The sequence below is a fragment of the Podarcis cretensis genome (assembly GCF_951804945.1).
Source record: "Podarcis cretensis genome assembly, chromosome: 4".
In the NCBI taxonomy this organism is placed as follows: domain Eukaryota; kingdom Metazoa; phylum Chordata; class Lepidosauria; order Squamata; family Lacertidae; genus Podarcis; species Podarcis cretensis.
Window position 1 is genome coordinate 6504831 of NC_137173.1, and position 18363 is coordinate 6523193.

At 45.1% G+C, this 18363-nt stretch overlaps 1 protein-coding gene across 1 annotated transcript in view; it reads right to left on the minus strand.

Annotated features, from left to right (window-relative positions):
* Positions 1-13337, minus strand: part of CHRDL2 (chordin like 2) — a 50774-nt gene extending 37437 nt beyond the window's left edge. Inside the window, exons 1-3 of the mRNA XM_079973956.1 lie at positions 12934-13337; positions 2838-2950; positions 475-568 (exon numbers count right to left, since the gene is read on the minus strand). Coding sequence (XP_079830082.1) covers positions 475-568; positions 2838-2950; positions 12934-13009 — 283 coding nt within the window. The 5' untranslated portion in view covers positions 13010-13337. The remainder of the gene's footprint in view (positions 1-474; positions 569-2837; positions 2951-12933) is intronic.
* Positions 13338-18363: the final 5026 nt, after the last annotated feature.

The window sequence follows — 18363 nt, forward strand, 5'->3', positions numbered from 1 at the left end:
CCCTTTACCTTTACTTTATCTGAAAAATAACATTGGCAAAGCGCTCACAAGACACAGTTTTAATCCCATATCCCTATCTTTGAGCAGAAGAGATTGCAACTGAAGTCACATTATCTTGCTTGGTAAAAATGCCTGCTTTATTTCCTCACTTAAAAAAAAAAAAAAAAAGTTCACTTTCGGGGGCTGAACTTATTCCAACCCTACGATTTGATGATATCCACATTTCCGCATCAGTTTTCATTTTGGAAAAGTCATGAAAAGTCATCAGCCTTTTACTGGAAATTTCTCCTACCAGAGACACTTCTTTTCCAGCAATTTTGCCTCCCCACCCCCCATATGAGGATATTTCTCACCAGTGCAATCACACGTACATTTCTGGGGAAGGGGGGGGGGGGCACTGCTATAAACAGCAGGATATAGATATGTATAAACTGTTTGTGTGCTGTCAGGGAAGGAGCATTCAAATCCACTTACCTGGGCACTTAGGACAGCATTGGTGTGGGTCGCTGATGGGATTCGGACACTGAAGAGGCGGGCACTGTATTTGGGAGCAGCTGACATTGGTATCCTGTAAAGAAAAGGGAATAATCAGTGAGGATGAATTTTTGGCTCAATATCTATCAACAGAACAAATCCTCACCAGTTCTGCTCTCTGACCTGGAAGCCTCAGCCTTTTTCAAGAAGACAATTCTTAGTGCAGCGAAAGTCTTTAAACAGCTCCATGCCTTTTCATTTCCTTTGTTTGACTGGTCAATGTTTATCCATATCAATCAATCAATCAATCAATCAATCAATTGAATTGAATTTTATTATTTCCGTCACAGACCAGTTCTAGCCTACATACAATATCAAGGAAGTCATAAAACACGATAGGGATACATTTGAATTTGCAATTAGGTATAACCGGGACAACACAGATATAGCAGCAGTTAAAAAATATATAAATTAAAACTTAGAATCAATAAATAGATCGATAGACAGTCAAACCTGTTATGTATTCAGTGGTCTGAGTTTGCCTGAGCTTGAGTCTGGACTAAGGATTCTGATAAGCGCCTGTGTTCTGATTTGATACATGATGTCCAATCACAGAACATTTCAGGATTTGGGCTTCTGCCATTGGCCCTTGAACTCTTGAGTCGTGATTCGCAGCTTGGAAGTTTAGACAGCCAATCACATTGGGAGTGGGAGTGGCCCAGGCTTTCAGGGATGTATATAAGCAGTTGCTTTGCCCCTGTTTCCCAGTTGTGTAGTTCAGTGAAGGTTCTTGCTGTTATTGCTGTGTCTTGCCTCGTGGGAACCCAGCTACACTTCACTGGTGAGAAGGATGGGATGCTAGCCTAGGTATGCAGCCTTGGCTAGCTTCCACAAGCTGAAATCACTGCTGGGCAATGGTCACCTCGGCTGAGCTGAAATCACTGACTGCAGCCATAAGGCAGATCACACAGAGCTGACGTCTACCAATCCTTACCCCACCATCTCACACAGTGCAGATTTATGTATAAGGTGAACAAGCTGTAGCTTAGGGCCCCACTCTCTTGGGGGCCCACAGAAAATTTAAAGGGGAAAAAACTGGATGTACATTTCCAAAATATAAGATAAAAAGCACATAAAATAAAACCTACATACAGCAACAGTGTTTTGTGTTGTGTAGGCTCCTAGGATGTAAGTCATGGGCCCTGCCTGCTAGCCTGCTCCCTAAAATATCACTGGTTTCAGTTCAACAATTACTTTGATAAAATGCATATTTCGTTCTGTGCATGGACAGGTTGCATGGCAATATGTGCAAATGGCTTTAGATACCTAAAGGTAAAGGGACCCCTGCCCACTAGGTCGAGTTGTGACCGACTCTGGGGTTGTGGCGCTCATCTCGCTTTATTGGCCGAGGGAGCCGGCGTACAGCTTCTGGGTCATGTGGCCAGCATGACTAAGCTGCTTCAGGCGAAATCAGAGCAGCGCACGGAAACACCATTTACCTTCCTGCTGGAGCAGTACCTATTTATCTACTTGCACTTTGACGTGCTTTCGAACTGCTAGGTGGGCAGGAGCAGGGACCGAGCAATGGGAGCTTATCCCATTGCAGGGATTCTAACCGCCGACCTTCTGATCGGCAAGTCCTAGGCTCTGTGGTTCAGATACCTATTAGGTCCATAAATTACAGTACAATATAGCATATATTCAACACAAAAAACAGACACAATTTGTTGTTGACAAAGGACAGCTGGACATGTAAAGGGCCCCATTACCTTCAGTAGCTTAGGGCCTCATCAAACCCAAATCTGGCACTGGTCTCACATCAAACATGAAACATCCTCGAGCCTTTGCCCCCTCCCTACTGCACTGCTCCCTCCCTGCTTTCTTCAAACTTCTGCTGTTGCTTAAAACCACAGATACATTTCTTTGTATTTTTTTGGTTAAAATGTTGTATAACCTATACAGTGGTGCCCTGCAAGACGAATGCCTCGCAAGACGAAAAACCCGCTAGACGAAAGGGTTTTCCGTTTTTCGAGGTGCTTCGCAAGACGAATTTCCCTATGGGCTTGCTTTGCAAGATGAAAACGTCTTGTGGGTTTGCTTCCTTTTTCTTAAAGCCGTTAATACCCGGGGAATCCACGCTCCGCAAGACGAAAAAATCGCAAGGCGAAGCAACTCGCGAAACGAATTAATTTCGTCTTGCGAGGCACCACTGTACATTTTCATTTTAAAAAATTATATTACTGTGCTGCACATTAAGCACCATATACGTATTATTGATGGTGATGGCCGCTCAGGTCATCGTCGCTCAAAATATCTCATCTGGAGATCCTGCCCCCAAGCCAGTTAAGGATTTCGCAAGGTACCTCAGAGCAGGTGCACCTAATGCAGTACATCACTCCTTGCGGCTCCAAGTAAGGGTGCCAGCTCTCTCCTGCCTTGTACTTCTTGCTGTTAAATATGCAGGAGACATCCGGATCTGGAAATCAAAACATGGGGGTGTTGTGTTCAAAGTGGGGAAAGGAAAAGCAATCAGGAGGTAAAGGTAAAGGGTAAAGGGACCCCTGACCATTAGGTCCAGTCATGGCCGGCTCTGGGGTTGCGGCATTCATCTCGTTTTATTGGCTGAGGGAGCCAGCGTACAGCTTCCGGGTCGTGTGGCCAGCATGACTAAGCCGCTTCTGGCGAAACCAGAGCAGCGCATGGAAATGCCATTTGCCTTCCCACCGGAGAGGTACCTATTTATCTACTTGCACTTTGATGTGCTTTCAAACTGCTAGGTTGGCAGGAGCAGGGACCGAGCAACGGGAGCTCACCCTGTCGCGGGGATTCGAACCGCCAACCTTCTGATCGGCAAGTCCTAGGCTGTGTGTTTTAACCCACAGCACCACCCGCGTCCCTTATCAGGAGGTAGAATGACCCTAAAACAGGGGTCAGCAACCTTTTTCAGCCATGGCGGGTCCACTGTCCCTCAGACCATGTGGGGTTGCCGGACTATATTTTGAAAAAAAATATGAACGAATTCCTATGCCCCACAAATAACCCAGAGATGCATTTTAAATAAAAGCACACATTCTACTCATGTAATAATAATAATAATAATAATAATAATAATAATATTTTTATTTATACCCTGCCCTCCCCAGCCAAGACCAGGCTCAGGGCAGCTATCACCAGGTATAAAAACAATTGATTAAAATACAATTTAAAAGCAAGATTAAGTACAACATTAAAATGCAGCCTCATCCAAAATCCAAAACACCAGGCAGACCCCACAAATCACCCAGAGATGCATTTTAAATAAAAGCACACATTCTACTCATGTAAAAACACGCTGATTCCCAGACCGTCTGTGGGCCAGATTGAGAAGGTGATTGAGCCACATCCGGCCCCCAGGCCTTAGGTTGCCTACCCCTGTCCTAAAACAACATGTCCCTCACTGAGTATGGGGGAGCAAGCAACTCATATTTCAGTGAGAGTCTTTATGACCCATGAGGTCTAGAAACTTGCTTTAAAGATGAAAACTGAGATTCTCATAAATTCAGAGCTTGGTTCCCCATGGATAGTCCTGCTTTGTAGATTGAGCAAAAGTATTAAAATTCTTTTATCCATCTCCTTCTCCTGAACATATTACATGGAGAGGGCCGGGGGAAGCTCGTGGATAAACCAGTAGCCTACTGGCCAATTCCCAATAAGCCTCTTAGCTTGCTGGTGGTTGGGTGCCTGTAGCGACTGTTAGATATAAGAACCAGGGTCGTCTTTAGCATATGCGCCGCTGGGGTGCAAAGATCCTCCCAGAGCCCCCAAATTTAGTTAATTTCATGTGCATTGAGAATGACAAGCACCGTCGCTGAGTCTGACAAGTGCTGCCATTGCGAATGACAAGCGCCGCCGCTGGCGCAGCGTGTCTTTGGTAAATGAGTGCACTAAGTCAAAAGTCCTTTAGTGAAATAGTAGGTATACATTTCGGCAATACCTAGGTATATATGTATTTTGTTTTTCTAGCTTGATCAAAATTCTTTATTATTTCATAACAGGTAGTGTCAGGGAACTGACATCAGAGCGAGAGGCGGAGGCAGGGCTCCAGAGCGATGCCGGAGAGGGGACCAGCAGGGGGGAAGGAATTCAGCGCAACACCAGTAGAGAAGGGAGGGAGATGGAGGAACTGGAGACGGGTCTCCAAGACACTTCACCAGAGACTAGTGGAGAGAGTGCTGACACGCCCCTGCCTTCCCCGTACTTGCGCAGACGAGTTCCGCGCAGGGAAAGTAGGAGGAGACTAGGCGTCAAACAGCTCTTATGCTGGAAGAGGTTCAAGAAACGGCCACTGACGGATTCTGCCAGTGACTGACCGGTCACGGAGTGTGAGCTGTCAGCCAAAGCATGGTTGGCCAGGCAATCTAACTAAAATTGAAGGCAACTTACGCACAAGTAACCCCCTTACAACCATTACAGGTAGATAAGAGCTTAGGCGGCTTCAGCGGCGGGCGCCTGGCACCCCCCCCCCTGAATTTGGCTCCCAGGTGCCCTGCACCCCTTGCACCCCCGGGTAAAGGCAGCCCTGATAAGAACATAAGAAGAGCTGCTGGATCAGGCCAAACCTCATCAGGTCCAGAATTCTGTTCTGACAGAGGCGATGCTCGATAACATCTAACTAACTGAGCTATGCACTGACAAATATGTTGCCAGTGTTTGAGATGTCTCTGTCATGGCCCGTTTTCAGATTAAATTCCCGTTGGGAAGTGCTCCTGTTTTTGTCCGGCACCCGGGGCAAGGCAAGTAATTTGCGCCCCCTAACCCATGGATTTGCGCCCCCTAACCCTAACCCCCGGATGTTGCGTCCGGTGCGGCCGACCCCCCCTGCACCCCCCACGCTACGCCACTGGTCATTTGTAACTTTTTACACTTAAAAAGTTGCTTTTGAATTATGGTGCTGGAGGAGACTCTTGAGAGTCCCATGGACTGCAAGAAGATCAAACCGATCCATTCTGAAGGAAATCAGCTCTGAGTGCTCACTGGAAGGACAGATCCTGAAGCTGAGGCTCCAAGACTTTGGCCACCTCATGAGAAGAGAAGACTCCCTGGAAAAGACCCTGATGTTGGGAAAGATGGAGGGCACAAGGAGAAGGAGACGGCAGAGGACGAGATGGCTGGACAGTGTTCTCGAAGCTACCAACATGAGTTTGATCAAACTGTGGGAGGCAGTGGAAGACAAGAGTGCCTGGTGTGCTCTGGTCCATGGGGTCACAAAGAGTCGGACATGACTAAACGACTGAACAACACAATACATAAAAAATAAATAAATCAGAGTGTCTTCTGTTCACAGGGGATACATAAGTAATGTGTAATAGAAAAAGAAGTATGAAATTAGGTTAAAGGTGTGTGGAAGAAAGTAATAGAAGTGGAAAGAAATTGCAGTTGAGTAGATTGGAAGTCTAACACAAAGGTGGGGTGAGGGGTGGTGGATAGTGATGGGAAAAGGAATTATCTGTGGGACTGAATGTAGGTATGTTTGTGTATGAAATGTATGTTTGTATGCTTGTATATTCGCAATATGTGTGTATTTTATAATAAAAAACAATAATAATAAGAAGAAATTGAGATGTATGTAATGAATGAAAAAGAAAAATGAATAAAAAATAATTTAAAAAATAAATTATTGAGCTGATTTTCACAATCCTATGTGAGGCCAGCGGAATGAATAGCTTCTTAGCAAAATTGGGATTATTGGTTTCTTTGCTGAGAGCATTAAGTAGCCTGGAGATAGTCCGATGAAAACGACCAAGGGAAAGTCAGGACGAAAATAAGTATGTCGCAGTCTTGCATAAGCTCATCTCTTCTTTTGGAACTAGCTGAAAGGGTGATGACCCTGTTAAAGCTAAACAAGTGTGTGCTGAGCTTGCAGGTTTCAGTTTAAATGCTGCTAACTCTGCCGAATTTATAGTAAATCAGAAAAGAGCCCGCTGGATCAGGCCAAACCCCATCAAGTCCAGCATCCTGTTTTCACAGAGGCCAACCAGATACCTGGGTAAAACTTGCAAGCAGGATCCGAGCACAACCAAAAATCATTTAGTGGATTTCCACGAGTTATTATGGGGGGGGGGGGGGGGGTGGACGTCTCTTTCTCAACGCCAGGCATCATTTTACAAACTCCTATCATGTTCCTATCAGCTGTCAGGAGAGCTGCTCTGACAGTCCGTGCAGACAACATGGGCCAATGGTTTGATTCACCACAAAGCAGCTTCCTATGCTCAGCTTCCTTCTCTGGTATTCGCACAGGTAGATCAGCAAAGGCGGAGATACCCATCTGCGGTTGCACAGACAAGTTGTGGTTGTGTTTCTCATCCAGAAAACAAGTGTTTCCTCCCAGGGTGTGGCCTGCCCTCCAACATTTGTCAGGTGAGCACTTGATTTACATTCTGTGAGCTCCGTAAACACTGTGAATCAGAGGCACTCTCCCATGAATACAGACCCTCCAAATGTCCCTATTTTCCAGAGGCGGCTTCTGATTTACAGCAGCCATCCTGGTTTCTGATTTGATCCTGAAATATCCTGCTTTTCCTTAGGACGTCCCTATTTTCATCAGAGAAATGTTTGAGGCTATGGAGTTATGTGACCTCCCTGAGCCAAGGAGATAATTAACCATACAACTTTCAGAAAACAGTGGTGCCTTGGTTCTCAAACACCTTGGTACTCAAACTATTTGGATCTGCCTGCAATAAAACTTCCTGGCGAGTCATCGTTTTAGCGCTCTCCATCTGTCCAGCTAATTGGGCTAATTGGAAGGAGAATGTAAGCTTACAAGGGAACATGGGAACTTGAACCAGCTTTGGCGACCGGGAGTGAAGAACCAGGGGCTGGTTGCTATTCTAGGCTGATTAATATGTTTGTGACCTTGTGACATCATCGGAGAAGAATCAAAGTGCTCCTGCGGAGGAGAGTTGGATCTTGGACCCAGGAGATCTGGGTTCAGATCCCACTGAGCAAGACATTTCTCTTTTGCTTTCAACGCCACTGCTACCCGGCAATAAAATGAGAAAAACGTTTAAGCGTGATAGATTTAACCAAATTGCAGTTTTCGATACCCCTGTCAATGTGGTGTGTGCTCGAGTCACCTGCTCCAAAATGCACGAGGGAGACTCATTCTTTTTTCCTTCTATTTTTGAAGAATATGTCTTGGTTAGGGACGTGGGTGGCGCTGTGGGTTAGACCACTGAGCCTAGGGCTTGCTGATCAGAATGTCGGCGGTTCGAATCCCTGCGACGGGGTGAGCTCCCGTTGCTCGGTCCCTGCTCCTGCCCACCTAGCAGTTCCAAAGCACGTCAAAGTGCAAGTGGATAAATAGGTATCGCTCCAGCGGGAAGGTAAACGGCATTTCTGTGTGCTGCTCTGGTTCACCAGAAGCGGCTTAGTCATGCTGGCCACATGACCCAGAAGCTGTACGCCGGCTCCCTCGGCCAATAAAGCGAGATGAGCGCCGCAACCCCAGAGTCGTACGTGACTGGACCTAATGGTCAGGGGTCCTTTTACCTTTACCTATGTCTCGGCTGGTTTGCATAGCTGTCAACTTTTCCCTTTTCTTGCAAGGAATCCTATTCGGAATAAGGGAATTTCCCTTTAAAAAAGGGGAAAGTTGACAGCTATGCCCATTTGTGATTCTAGATATCATTTCTTTCCTTGCTCATTTCCTTGAATTATTCCCTTCCTTTCAACCAGAGTCACACTCTCAAGACTCTGTAGCCTCAGCTCAAGAGGTTGGCCGTAGCGCACCTGAATTGGCTGTAGAGAGTCCTGGGTTCGAGGTGTGCGAAAGACCTCTGCTGTCAGCTGGAGGAGATGGGCTTGAGGGATCTCCACTTGGAGAACTACTGCCGTCAGTAGAGACCCTACTGAGTCAGCTGGACCAATGGTCTCATTCAGTGCAAGGCAGTTTGCTATTTTCTGAATAATCTGACATCACAAGGTTGCGTCCTATGGGAATACGTAGGATTTAGAGACATCACCTTGCTGACAAAGGTCCATATAGTTAAAGGTATGGTTTTCCCAGTAGTGATATATGGAAGTGAGAGCTGGACCATAAAGAAGGCTGATCACCGAAGAATGGATGCTTTTGAATTCTGGTGCTGGAGGAGACTCTTGAGAGTCCCATGGACTGCAAGAAGATCAAACCTCTCCATTCTGAAGGAAATCAGCCCTGAGTGCTCACTGGAAGGACAGATCCTGAAGCTGAGGCTCCAATACTTTGGCCACCTCAGGAGAAGACTTCCTGGAAAAGATCCTGATGTTGGGAAAGATGGAAGGCACAAGGAGAAGGGGACGACAGAGGACGAGATGGTTGGACAGTGTCCTCAAAGCTACCAGCATGAGTTTGACCAAACTGTGGGAGGCAGTGGAAGACAAGAGTGCCTGGTGTGCTCTGGTCCATGGGGTCACAAACAACTAAACGACTAAACAACAACAACAGGATTTTTCTGCTACCGACACGAATCTACTCTGTTTTTCAACTTGACCCCGTCATCTTAATTTGTTCTGCGCAAGTGAGCTACAGAAGTCCAGTTTGCGGCAAAGCCTTGGTGATTCCTCAGAGATGGAAATCTTTACCACACTGTAGAATTTTAATATTCCTTGATGTCAACCAAATCCCTAAATATTTCACTTTATTATGAATATTTCTACCTATTTCTTGTTGAATTTTTTCCTCTATCATATTCTGGTATATTTTTAACTAATAATTTTGTCTTATTTTTGTTAAGTTCGAAACCTGCAACTTGTCCAAACTCTTGTATCTTCTGCTCAAGTGAATTTAATGGGTCTTCTACCGTTATTACTAAATTATCAGGAAATCTTTACCACACTGTTGAAGGGAGCAAACCACAATGCGCAGCCTATCTCCTCCCAAGCACCCATATTCATTCCAGGTTCTTTTCTTAGGTGCACCTGAGTAAGAAAATGCGTCTGTTTCTATAGGTACAACTATGGGTTGGACCCGATGGTTGGACAGAGAGCAAGGGAGTTTAAGCACCTGAAGCTGTTGTGGTCTCCAGCAGAGCTCTTCAAGCTTGAGTCCCCAGACATGGTCAGACTACAACTCCCATAATCCACAACCGACAATCCACAATCGGACCAAAAATTAGTAAAAGAATAAGATTGTGTTACAGGATATATGAAAAAACATTGTTCTGGAGTAAGTATATCGGTATGTAATGAATGAAGCTTTGCAGGGTTAAAGAAAGTGAAAAATGGTGCAAAAAGCATAAAGATAGAGGTAATTTACATCAGACACAACAATTTAGAAAGATTAAAAATTTTGAGATCTCAAAACAAAAGAAGGAAGTCAATATGTGCGTAATGATTAGTATGACGATATGGTTTTCTTTGTAGATGTGTGATCCTTTTTTGTGTATTTTTTGTTTTTTGTCTTTTCTTGTTTGTACGGCTTTGTTTTGGACTTTATGTTTGTAATTTTTGTTGTAATTTTGCATTGGGGAAAAAGATTAAGTTAAAAAAAAAATCCACAACCGACTCGGAAGATGGGATTTGTAGTTGAACATCTGGGGGCTACAGGTTGAAGAAGGCTGGTCTAGAGGATGTAAAATGGTATCTACAGGACTTAAAGGGAGCAAGAATCATCAAACTGTAGAGTTGGAACACATGTGGCAATGTAGAAGCCGCACCACCACAATAACAACCAAGAATACAGATACTCTCACACTTAGCCCAGGTCACTGTGGGCCTCAGCATAAAAGCCAGAAGAAGCTTTTTACGTTCTATGATTTCCCAGAGGTACAACGCTCCTGGCGACTCATGCAAGCGAGCCAAGCCGCATAGTCCTGCGCCACAAATGAAGGAAGGAAAACCCAAGAAAGGCAAGCCCACACAATACACTCCAACCAGGAGAAGAACCTCATCTCTTTCAGCTTCTGCCTTCTGGAAGAAGGTCCAGGGTTATAAAGACTAGGACTAGCCGCCTGAGATACAATTTCCATCCAAATGCGATTTTGGTTTTAAACGCAGTGTAAGGTAGCCTTTATGTCAGTGTTTCCCAACCTTTGGTCTCCAGCTGTTTTTGGACTACAACTCCCATCATCCCTAGCTAGCAAGACCAGTGGTCAGGGATGATGGGAATTGTAGTCCAAAAACAGCTGGAGACCAAAGGTTGGGAAACACTGCTTTATGTGAGTATATTACATTCAATTATGGGGTATCAGAGTTTTTAGGGGGCTAACCAGGCTGGGATAGCTGGGACAGCAGGCTTGTGGGTTTTTGAATGCCTGATGTAGATTTTTTTCAATTTTGTTGTTCTGTATGGGACAATGACAATAAAGATTATCGTATCATCTCTCTTTTGTCAGTTTAATTTTCATTGCCCGCTGGCCCCCACCCCACAACAAACAAGCTGACTCAACTGAACGACCATTTTTATGATGCGTCTTCCCTCTTAGCAAGGTAATATGGGCATCTCAGCTACAAAAATCTGCACCCTGTTGAGTTGATTCAAAACAGATTCCTCCTGTAAGTGAGTCAGTTCACATACTGCCAGGGCAGGAGAGAGAGAAGGAAATCCCAGAGGACTGCAGAAAGGGCAATCATGTCAGCAAGTGGGAACCCCTTTCCATTTAGATTGGAACATACATAGCAAAATAACACAACATCCTTCCCTTAAGTCTGCACTGAATCACAGAATTATGGTTGAAAGAATCATAGAATCTTAGAGATGGAAGGGACCCAATGGTCATCTAGTCCAACCCCCAGCAATGCTGGAATCTCAGCTAAAGCATCCATGACAGATGGCCGTCCGATCTCTGCTTAAAAACCTCCAAGGAAGGAGAACCCACCACCAATTGTGGGAGTCTGTTCACTGCCAAACAGCTCTTTCTGTCAGAAAGTTTCCCCCCGAATTAGTCACAATCTCCTTTCTTGAGACTTGAAGCCATGGGTTCGAGTCCTACCTGCCAGAGCAGGAGAAAACAAGCATGCTCCCTCTTCCATGTGACAGCCCTTAGTGCATTTCCTCATATCTCCTCTCAGTCTCCTCTTTTCCGGGCTAAACATACGCAGCTCCTTCAACTGTCCCTCATCAGGCTTAGTTTCCAGACCTTTGGTCGCCCACCTCTGCACACCTTCCAGCTTGTCAACATCCTTCTTAAATTGTGGTACCCGGAATTGGACACGGTATTCCAGGTGGGGTCTTGACCAAGGCAGAAGAGAGGTAGACTATTCTCCTTTGGTGAGAAAGGGATGGCTAGCAGCCATCGATAGCCTTCTCCTCCTCCACAAATTTCTCTAGAGTAGGGGCCAGCAAACTTTTTCAGCAGGGGGCCGGTCCACTGTCCCTCAGACCATGTGAGGGGCTGGACTATATTTTGGAAAAAATATATGAACGAATTCCTATGCCCCACAAATAACCCAGAGATGCATTTTAAATAAAAGCACACGTTCTACTCATGTAAAAATGCGCTGATTCCCAGACCGTCCGCGGGCCGGATTGAGAAGGTGATTGGGCCGGATCTGGCCCCCGGGGCCTTAGTTTGCCTACCCATGGTCTAGAGCAGGCATAGGCGAACTCCAACCCCACCAGATGTTTGGGACTACAATTCCCATCATCCCTAGCTAACAGGACCAATGGTCAAGGATGATGGGAGTTGTAGTCCCAAACATCTGGTGGGGTTGGAGTTCGCCTATGCCTGCTCTAGAGACATTCCCCCATTCATCGTTGCAACAGCGTCACCTCTGCTACAAATCGGGAGCTGAGATTGAGAGGGAAAGAGCAATTTGATTGAATCCGGATGCATGAGATCTGACTTTAGGATGGTTGGTGCGCTCCTGGCAGCGCTGTTGCAAAGGTGAGCAAAAAAAGTCTCCTGCACGTGGCTCAAATAGGGCCCAGAGAATCTCCCTAGCGCAAGCCCCAACTAAAAGGAAAGGGGCCCCAGGAAGAACATCCAAACGGGTCTCGCGTTAGAGCCATCCCCAGTCGATCATCGTGCTGTAGGAGTATTATAGAAACAGGTCAAGCCACCTCTTGCTGACTTTATCTCCCTTTGCTAGACGCAAATCTCATAACAGACGCAAATCTAAACACCTTGACAATATTTGCGCAGTCAAAATTGGCACACTGAGTCCTCAGGTTTATTTATTATTATTATTATTATTATTTATTTATTGCATCCATCCCCAAGGTAGCTGACAGGGTTCCCTCTCCCTATTTAATGCTCACAGCAACCCTGTGAGTTAAAATAGGCTGAGAGGGACTGTGACTGGACCACACACCCCCCTCAGGTGACCCAGTGAGCTTCATAGCCAGGTGGAGATTCAAACCCTGGTCTCTGCCAGGTCCTTGGCTGGCACTCTAACCACTGCACCACACACCCTCCTTCAGCCAACAGATCCTCCGCCTCCCCATCCGTTCACCTGGACCTTTCTATCGTTTTTGTTTAAGCCTTTCCATCGCAGTTTACTTACCGGCATCGGTTTCCAGAGTTAAATAAAGGAGCAAGCATCCCAGGCCAAAAATAACCTCTTGGACTTCTGCAACCATTCTTCTGCTCAAGATGCGACGCCAGGAGAGAGGGAGGGAAAGAAGAGAAAAAATGTAGATGTATCCCGATATCTATCTATCTATCTCTCTATCTATCTATCTGCCTCTCTTTGGAGAGTTTCTGGATCAGAGAGAGCAGAGACCAGAATCGTCAGATTTCAGATGTCTTCTTGGCCATCCACCTGGGAGAACTACGCTGGTCCTTGCCGGCAGAACCAAGTGCCCTGGGCTCAGCAATTATGCCTCTTTCAGGGAAAGCAAGGAACCACTGGAGCACAATTTCTAAAAAATCAGCCTTTAAAAACCTCTCTCTTCTCTCCCCCCCCCTTCCCAAGTTTTCTTAAGCAAAGCAGCGGGAGGGGCTGAAATCCGGAAAACCTTAACTCCTTCATTTCTGAGACTTCTCCTTCCTTCCTTCCTTCCTTCCTTCCTTCCTTCCTTCCTTTTTTTTGGATTCTTCGCTCGTTAAATGCCAACAACTATTCAGATGTTTCCATCCTCTCCTCCCTCGTGAGAAGAAACTTGGGAGATGAAGGAAATAGTCCAGCTGGTCTATCTGTACCTTTTGTATCTCAGTCACGTTGCCGGAACGTTCTCTGATGATGATAATAATTATGATGACAATTGCCAAAGCACATCTGGAAACACCTTAACATACAGCAGTGGTTCCTAATTTTTTTTGCCGGGGGGCGCTGCCCCCTACTTGCTTCCATAAAGTCATTCCCAATGGGTGCTAGAAAAAGCATCATTCAGAACTGCTTTTTGCATGACCCACGAAGGAATATAATAACACAACTAAATTAAAAGCAGTAACAATTAACTGTGCATGTAGTCAAAATCCAATAAAAACTAATAAATTTAATTACTGTATTTTTCCATGTATAACACGCCCCCGTGTTATTTTTGGGGGGGGTTGCCCACATTTCATGAGTTTTTTTGGGGGGTGGGGATTGCCTGGACTTGTTGAACATTGGGGGGGGGTTTTGAAAATATACATTTTTTAAAAAAACAGAAGCATTTTTACTTGGTATTATAGGTCAGGACATTAATAGGCAAGATGTTAAATTGTTTTTATATGCAACAACTGCGGCAAGAGTATTGCTAGCCCAGAAATGGAAACAAGAAGAAATTCCAACGAAAGAAGAAGGGCAGACGAAATTAATGGACTATGCAGAATTGGACAAAATGACAGGAATGATTCGAAACCTGCGGGACCAGAGATTTACAGAAGATTGGAAGAAGTATATGAATTATTTGAAGAGCAACTGTAATCAACAAATTATGCTAGTAGGACTACAAGAAGTTTTGTAAGTTTTGTAAGAAGTGTTACAAAGTAGAAAAAGATAGAGATATTGGTTATGAGTTCGAAATGTAATAGGGGAAAGTGAGAAATGCATACTAAGAGATTATATCGGAAAATTTTCAGACAGGACTGATGGAAGTCAAAAATCTGAATAAGATGTAAAAGTATGTTTAATTACTGTTGAAAATGATATGTTAAAAAAACTAATAAAAAATTACACACACACACAAACATATATATATATATATATATATATATATATATATATATATAATTACTCATCCGCAGGACCTCCACAGCCAAACGCATGCACATCGACGAAGCCACCAATCGTCTGCGTGCTCACCAAAAGCAAGCGCCAATCGCCCGCCCCATTGCCGCCGCAGCCAATAGCCAGCGCACCCACCAATCGCCCATAAAAATGCCACTGACGATCGTCTGCTCGTGGCAGCCACCAATTGCCTGTCCCACCTCTCCACCATCCGTGTATAAGACAATCCCCAAATTTTTACATAATTTTAAAATAAAATAACCTCGTCTTATACATGGGAAAATACGGTAATTCAACAAAACCGATGAACTTTATCCACTGATATTCGTTTACACCTTCACTGCCACTGCCACCCCCTTGACTCTTAGGCAGAGGGAGCCCTGACCATTAGGTCCAGTCGTGGCCGACTCTGGGGTTGCAACGCTCATCTCGCTTTATTGGCCGAGGGAGCCAGCGTACAGCTTCCGGGTCATGTGGCCAGCAGGACTAAGCCGCTTCTGGCGAACCAGAGCAGCGCACGGAAACGCTGTTTACCTTCCCGCTGGAGTGGTACTTATTTATCTACTTGCACATTGACGTGCTTTCGAACTGCTAGGTTGGCAGGAGCTGGGACTGAACAACAGGAGCTCACCCCGTCGCGGGGATTCGAACCGCCGACCTTCCGATCGGCAAGTCCTAGGCTCTGTGGTTTAACCCACAGCCCCACCTGCATCCCTTGCCTCTTAGCAGCCACTAAAAATCCCCTGTACCCTAGGGAGCGATACCACCCACTTTCAGAACCACTGAGCTAGATGCTCTTTGAGGTCGCTTCCAGGTCTACGATTATACGAAGGAGGGACTGCATCTGCTCCAGCCTCCCTTATCTCTCACATCTTTGCAGTTTCTTAATTGGAACAAGCACAAGGGTAGCACGTGGGGCCAATTCAGACGGGCCCTGAGGACCACCCTGCAGCGAATCGAAGTTGTGCAACAGCTCAGCTCCTTTGATGGTGAACCTGTCACTTTGAAAAGATCTGCATCGACCTTGAACCCTGGATGTTTTTGGCAGCCACTCTGGATTTCTTGTTCCTCAGGCAGTACTCCTCACTGTAATGATTATGGGTTCGGGATCTGCAGCGTGTGACTGGCACACTCCCTTCCCCAGATTCCAGCCCTCACCCTGCCCCACCTAGACGAGGCTGGGCAAGAAGCCAGCAAAAAAAGGTTATATTTGCTGGCGATGCTCCCATTGTCAAACGCCCTGGCCGGAGACGGCCACCTGGTCCTAGGGCGAATCTGTAGATTTCAGCATCTTTCAGTTTCTCGCTCTTCCATTCTGTGTTTTGGAGGGGAAGAGAAGACCCCTCGTGAAAACCCACCAGCATTTTAGCGAAAATTTGTTCCATGCAATTTTGCAAAAATTTTGCAAACCAATTTCCCCAAACATAATGCATTTCTGCATGATATGTCCCCTTGTACATTCATTTTTACGTACCCTTTACCCCACTGTGTGCATTTCTGTACACACTGCTTGGCTGGCGAACAGCATTGCAAAATTCAGAGGAGTGCAATTTTTCAGACGGTTGTGTTTTGGTTCACCTATTATTTCAGAAAATGTAAACTATGTAGGTTTGCCTTATTCCCTCAGGCCTTTTTTAAATTCTAATTACGTTGTAAACCACCTAAGGAACTTTGTTTAGTAGTCAGGATATAAATACTGTAGATCAAATAATGCGTTTTTCCTCCAATGTTTTTCCCCCATTGGTTTTTATAATGCTTTCTGTATGTTTATCCATTTTCATGCTGTGTGGTTTTACTTTATGCTGGCTTATGACTTTTCATGCATTTTGTAATGAGGTGTGGTTTTTTTAAAAAAACCAACAACACTGAGTTGTGTTTATGCATTTTTTTTATTATTTTTTTTTTGTAAAAGCCCCCAAGAGACTCTGGCTGATGGGCAGCCTTGAAATTTAATAAATCAATAAACTCAGGATAATGGTGGCTTATACTATCCCCTTGCCAACAAAGGTCCGTCTAGTTAAAGCTCTGGTTTTCCCAGTAGTGATGTATGGAAGTGAGAGCGGGACTATAAAGAAGGCTGATCGCTAAAGAATGGATGCTTTTGAATTATGGTGCTGGAGGAGACTCTTGAGAGTCCCATGGACTGCAAGAAGATCAAACCTCTCCATTCTTAAGGAAATCAGCCCTGAGTGCTCACTGGAAGGACAGATCCTGAAGCTGAGGCTCCAATACTTTGGCCACCTCATGAGAAGAGAAGACTCCCTGGAAAAGACCCTGATGCTGGGAAAGATGGAGGGCACAAGGAGAAGGGGACGACAGAGGATGAGATGGTGGGACAGTGTTCTCGAAGCTCCCAGCATGAGTTTGACCAAACTGCGGGAGGCAGTGGAAAACAGAAGTGCCTGGCGTGCTCTGGTCCAGGGGGTAACGAAGAGTCGGACACGACTAAAGGACTAAACAACAAACAACAAACAATACTGAGCCAGACCAATAGCTCTAGGTCTAGCTCAGAGCTTTAAGAGCAACAGAGCATAGCTGTCTTGACTATTAGCCATTGTTTACAATAATTGGCAGTGGCTCTCACTCTTTCAGGCGAGGGTATTTGCAAAGTAAGTGTTTCGCCACTAAGCCTTGTGCATGATGGTGTCAAACACTAGACAGAACACTAAAGGAAAAAGAAATTTGGAGGGAACAGGATACCAATTAAGGCACCAATTCTGCACCATGCCATTCGGAACAGTGTTGCAAGTTTGATTATCAGATTAATCAGCCAAAGCTTTAGTTAACTAGCAGAGACCCATTTTAATTAGTTAAAGCTAATTTTAATCCACAAAGGGCTGTTTTAATCAGGAAGGGCTGATTCCAACTGAGCTTTCATCCTTTTTTTGATTTTTATGTGCAACATCAATGAGGAATAGGGGTGGCGATAAGATATTGCAGAGGTCTTTTCAGCTGCCAAGAATGTGCAGTAGCCTTTTTGACTTATCAAATTGCAAGTTATGGCACTTCCTTCAAAAGTACAGAAAGTGGCTTCTCTTGTTCAAGACAGGTAAATGCAATTGTCAAGGACAAAAGCGGGATCTGGCCAGATTTACAGCTTTGTTTTTCACCCGATGCTTTAATCCTCAATATGCAGAATGTGTTTGGAAACAGACAGACAGATGTCTTTCTTCACAACTGTCCACCAGGCTGTTCCTTTCATGGGGTGAACCTGCAGCATAGCTGTCAACGTTTCCCTTTTTTTAAGGGAAATTCCCTTATTCCAAATAGGATTCCTCGCAAGAAAAGGGAAAAGTTGACAGCTATGACCTGCAGAGAAAGCAAAAGGAAGAGTAAGAAACCAGAATTCAGTGGTTAAAATGTTCCAAGCTAAGCATGATATCACCCAATGTCTGAAACATTAATTTATATTGATTTAATATATATTTTGTGTAGCAATTAGCACCACAATCCTGTTGATGTTCTATTCAGAAGGCAAGTCCTATTAAATGCTACACGGCTTACTCCCAGGTAAATGGATCTAGGGTGGAATTCTTAGGTGACAAATCTCAACTTCTGTTAGAAGAATGATAAGAATAACGGTCAAAACAGTTTTGTACAGATGGCCTCATGCGATCCGGCAGATTTTGGTTCTCTACTTTTATAACTTAGGGACGCAGGTGGCGCTGTGGGTTAAAGCCTCAGCGCCTAGGACTTGCCGATCGAAAGGTCGGCGGTTCGAATCCCTGCGGCGGGGTGCGCTCCCGCTGCTCGGTCCCAGCGCCTGCCAACCTAGCAGTT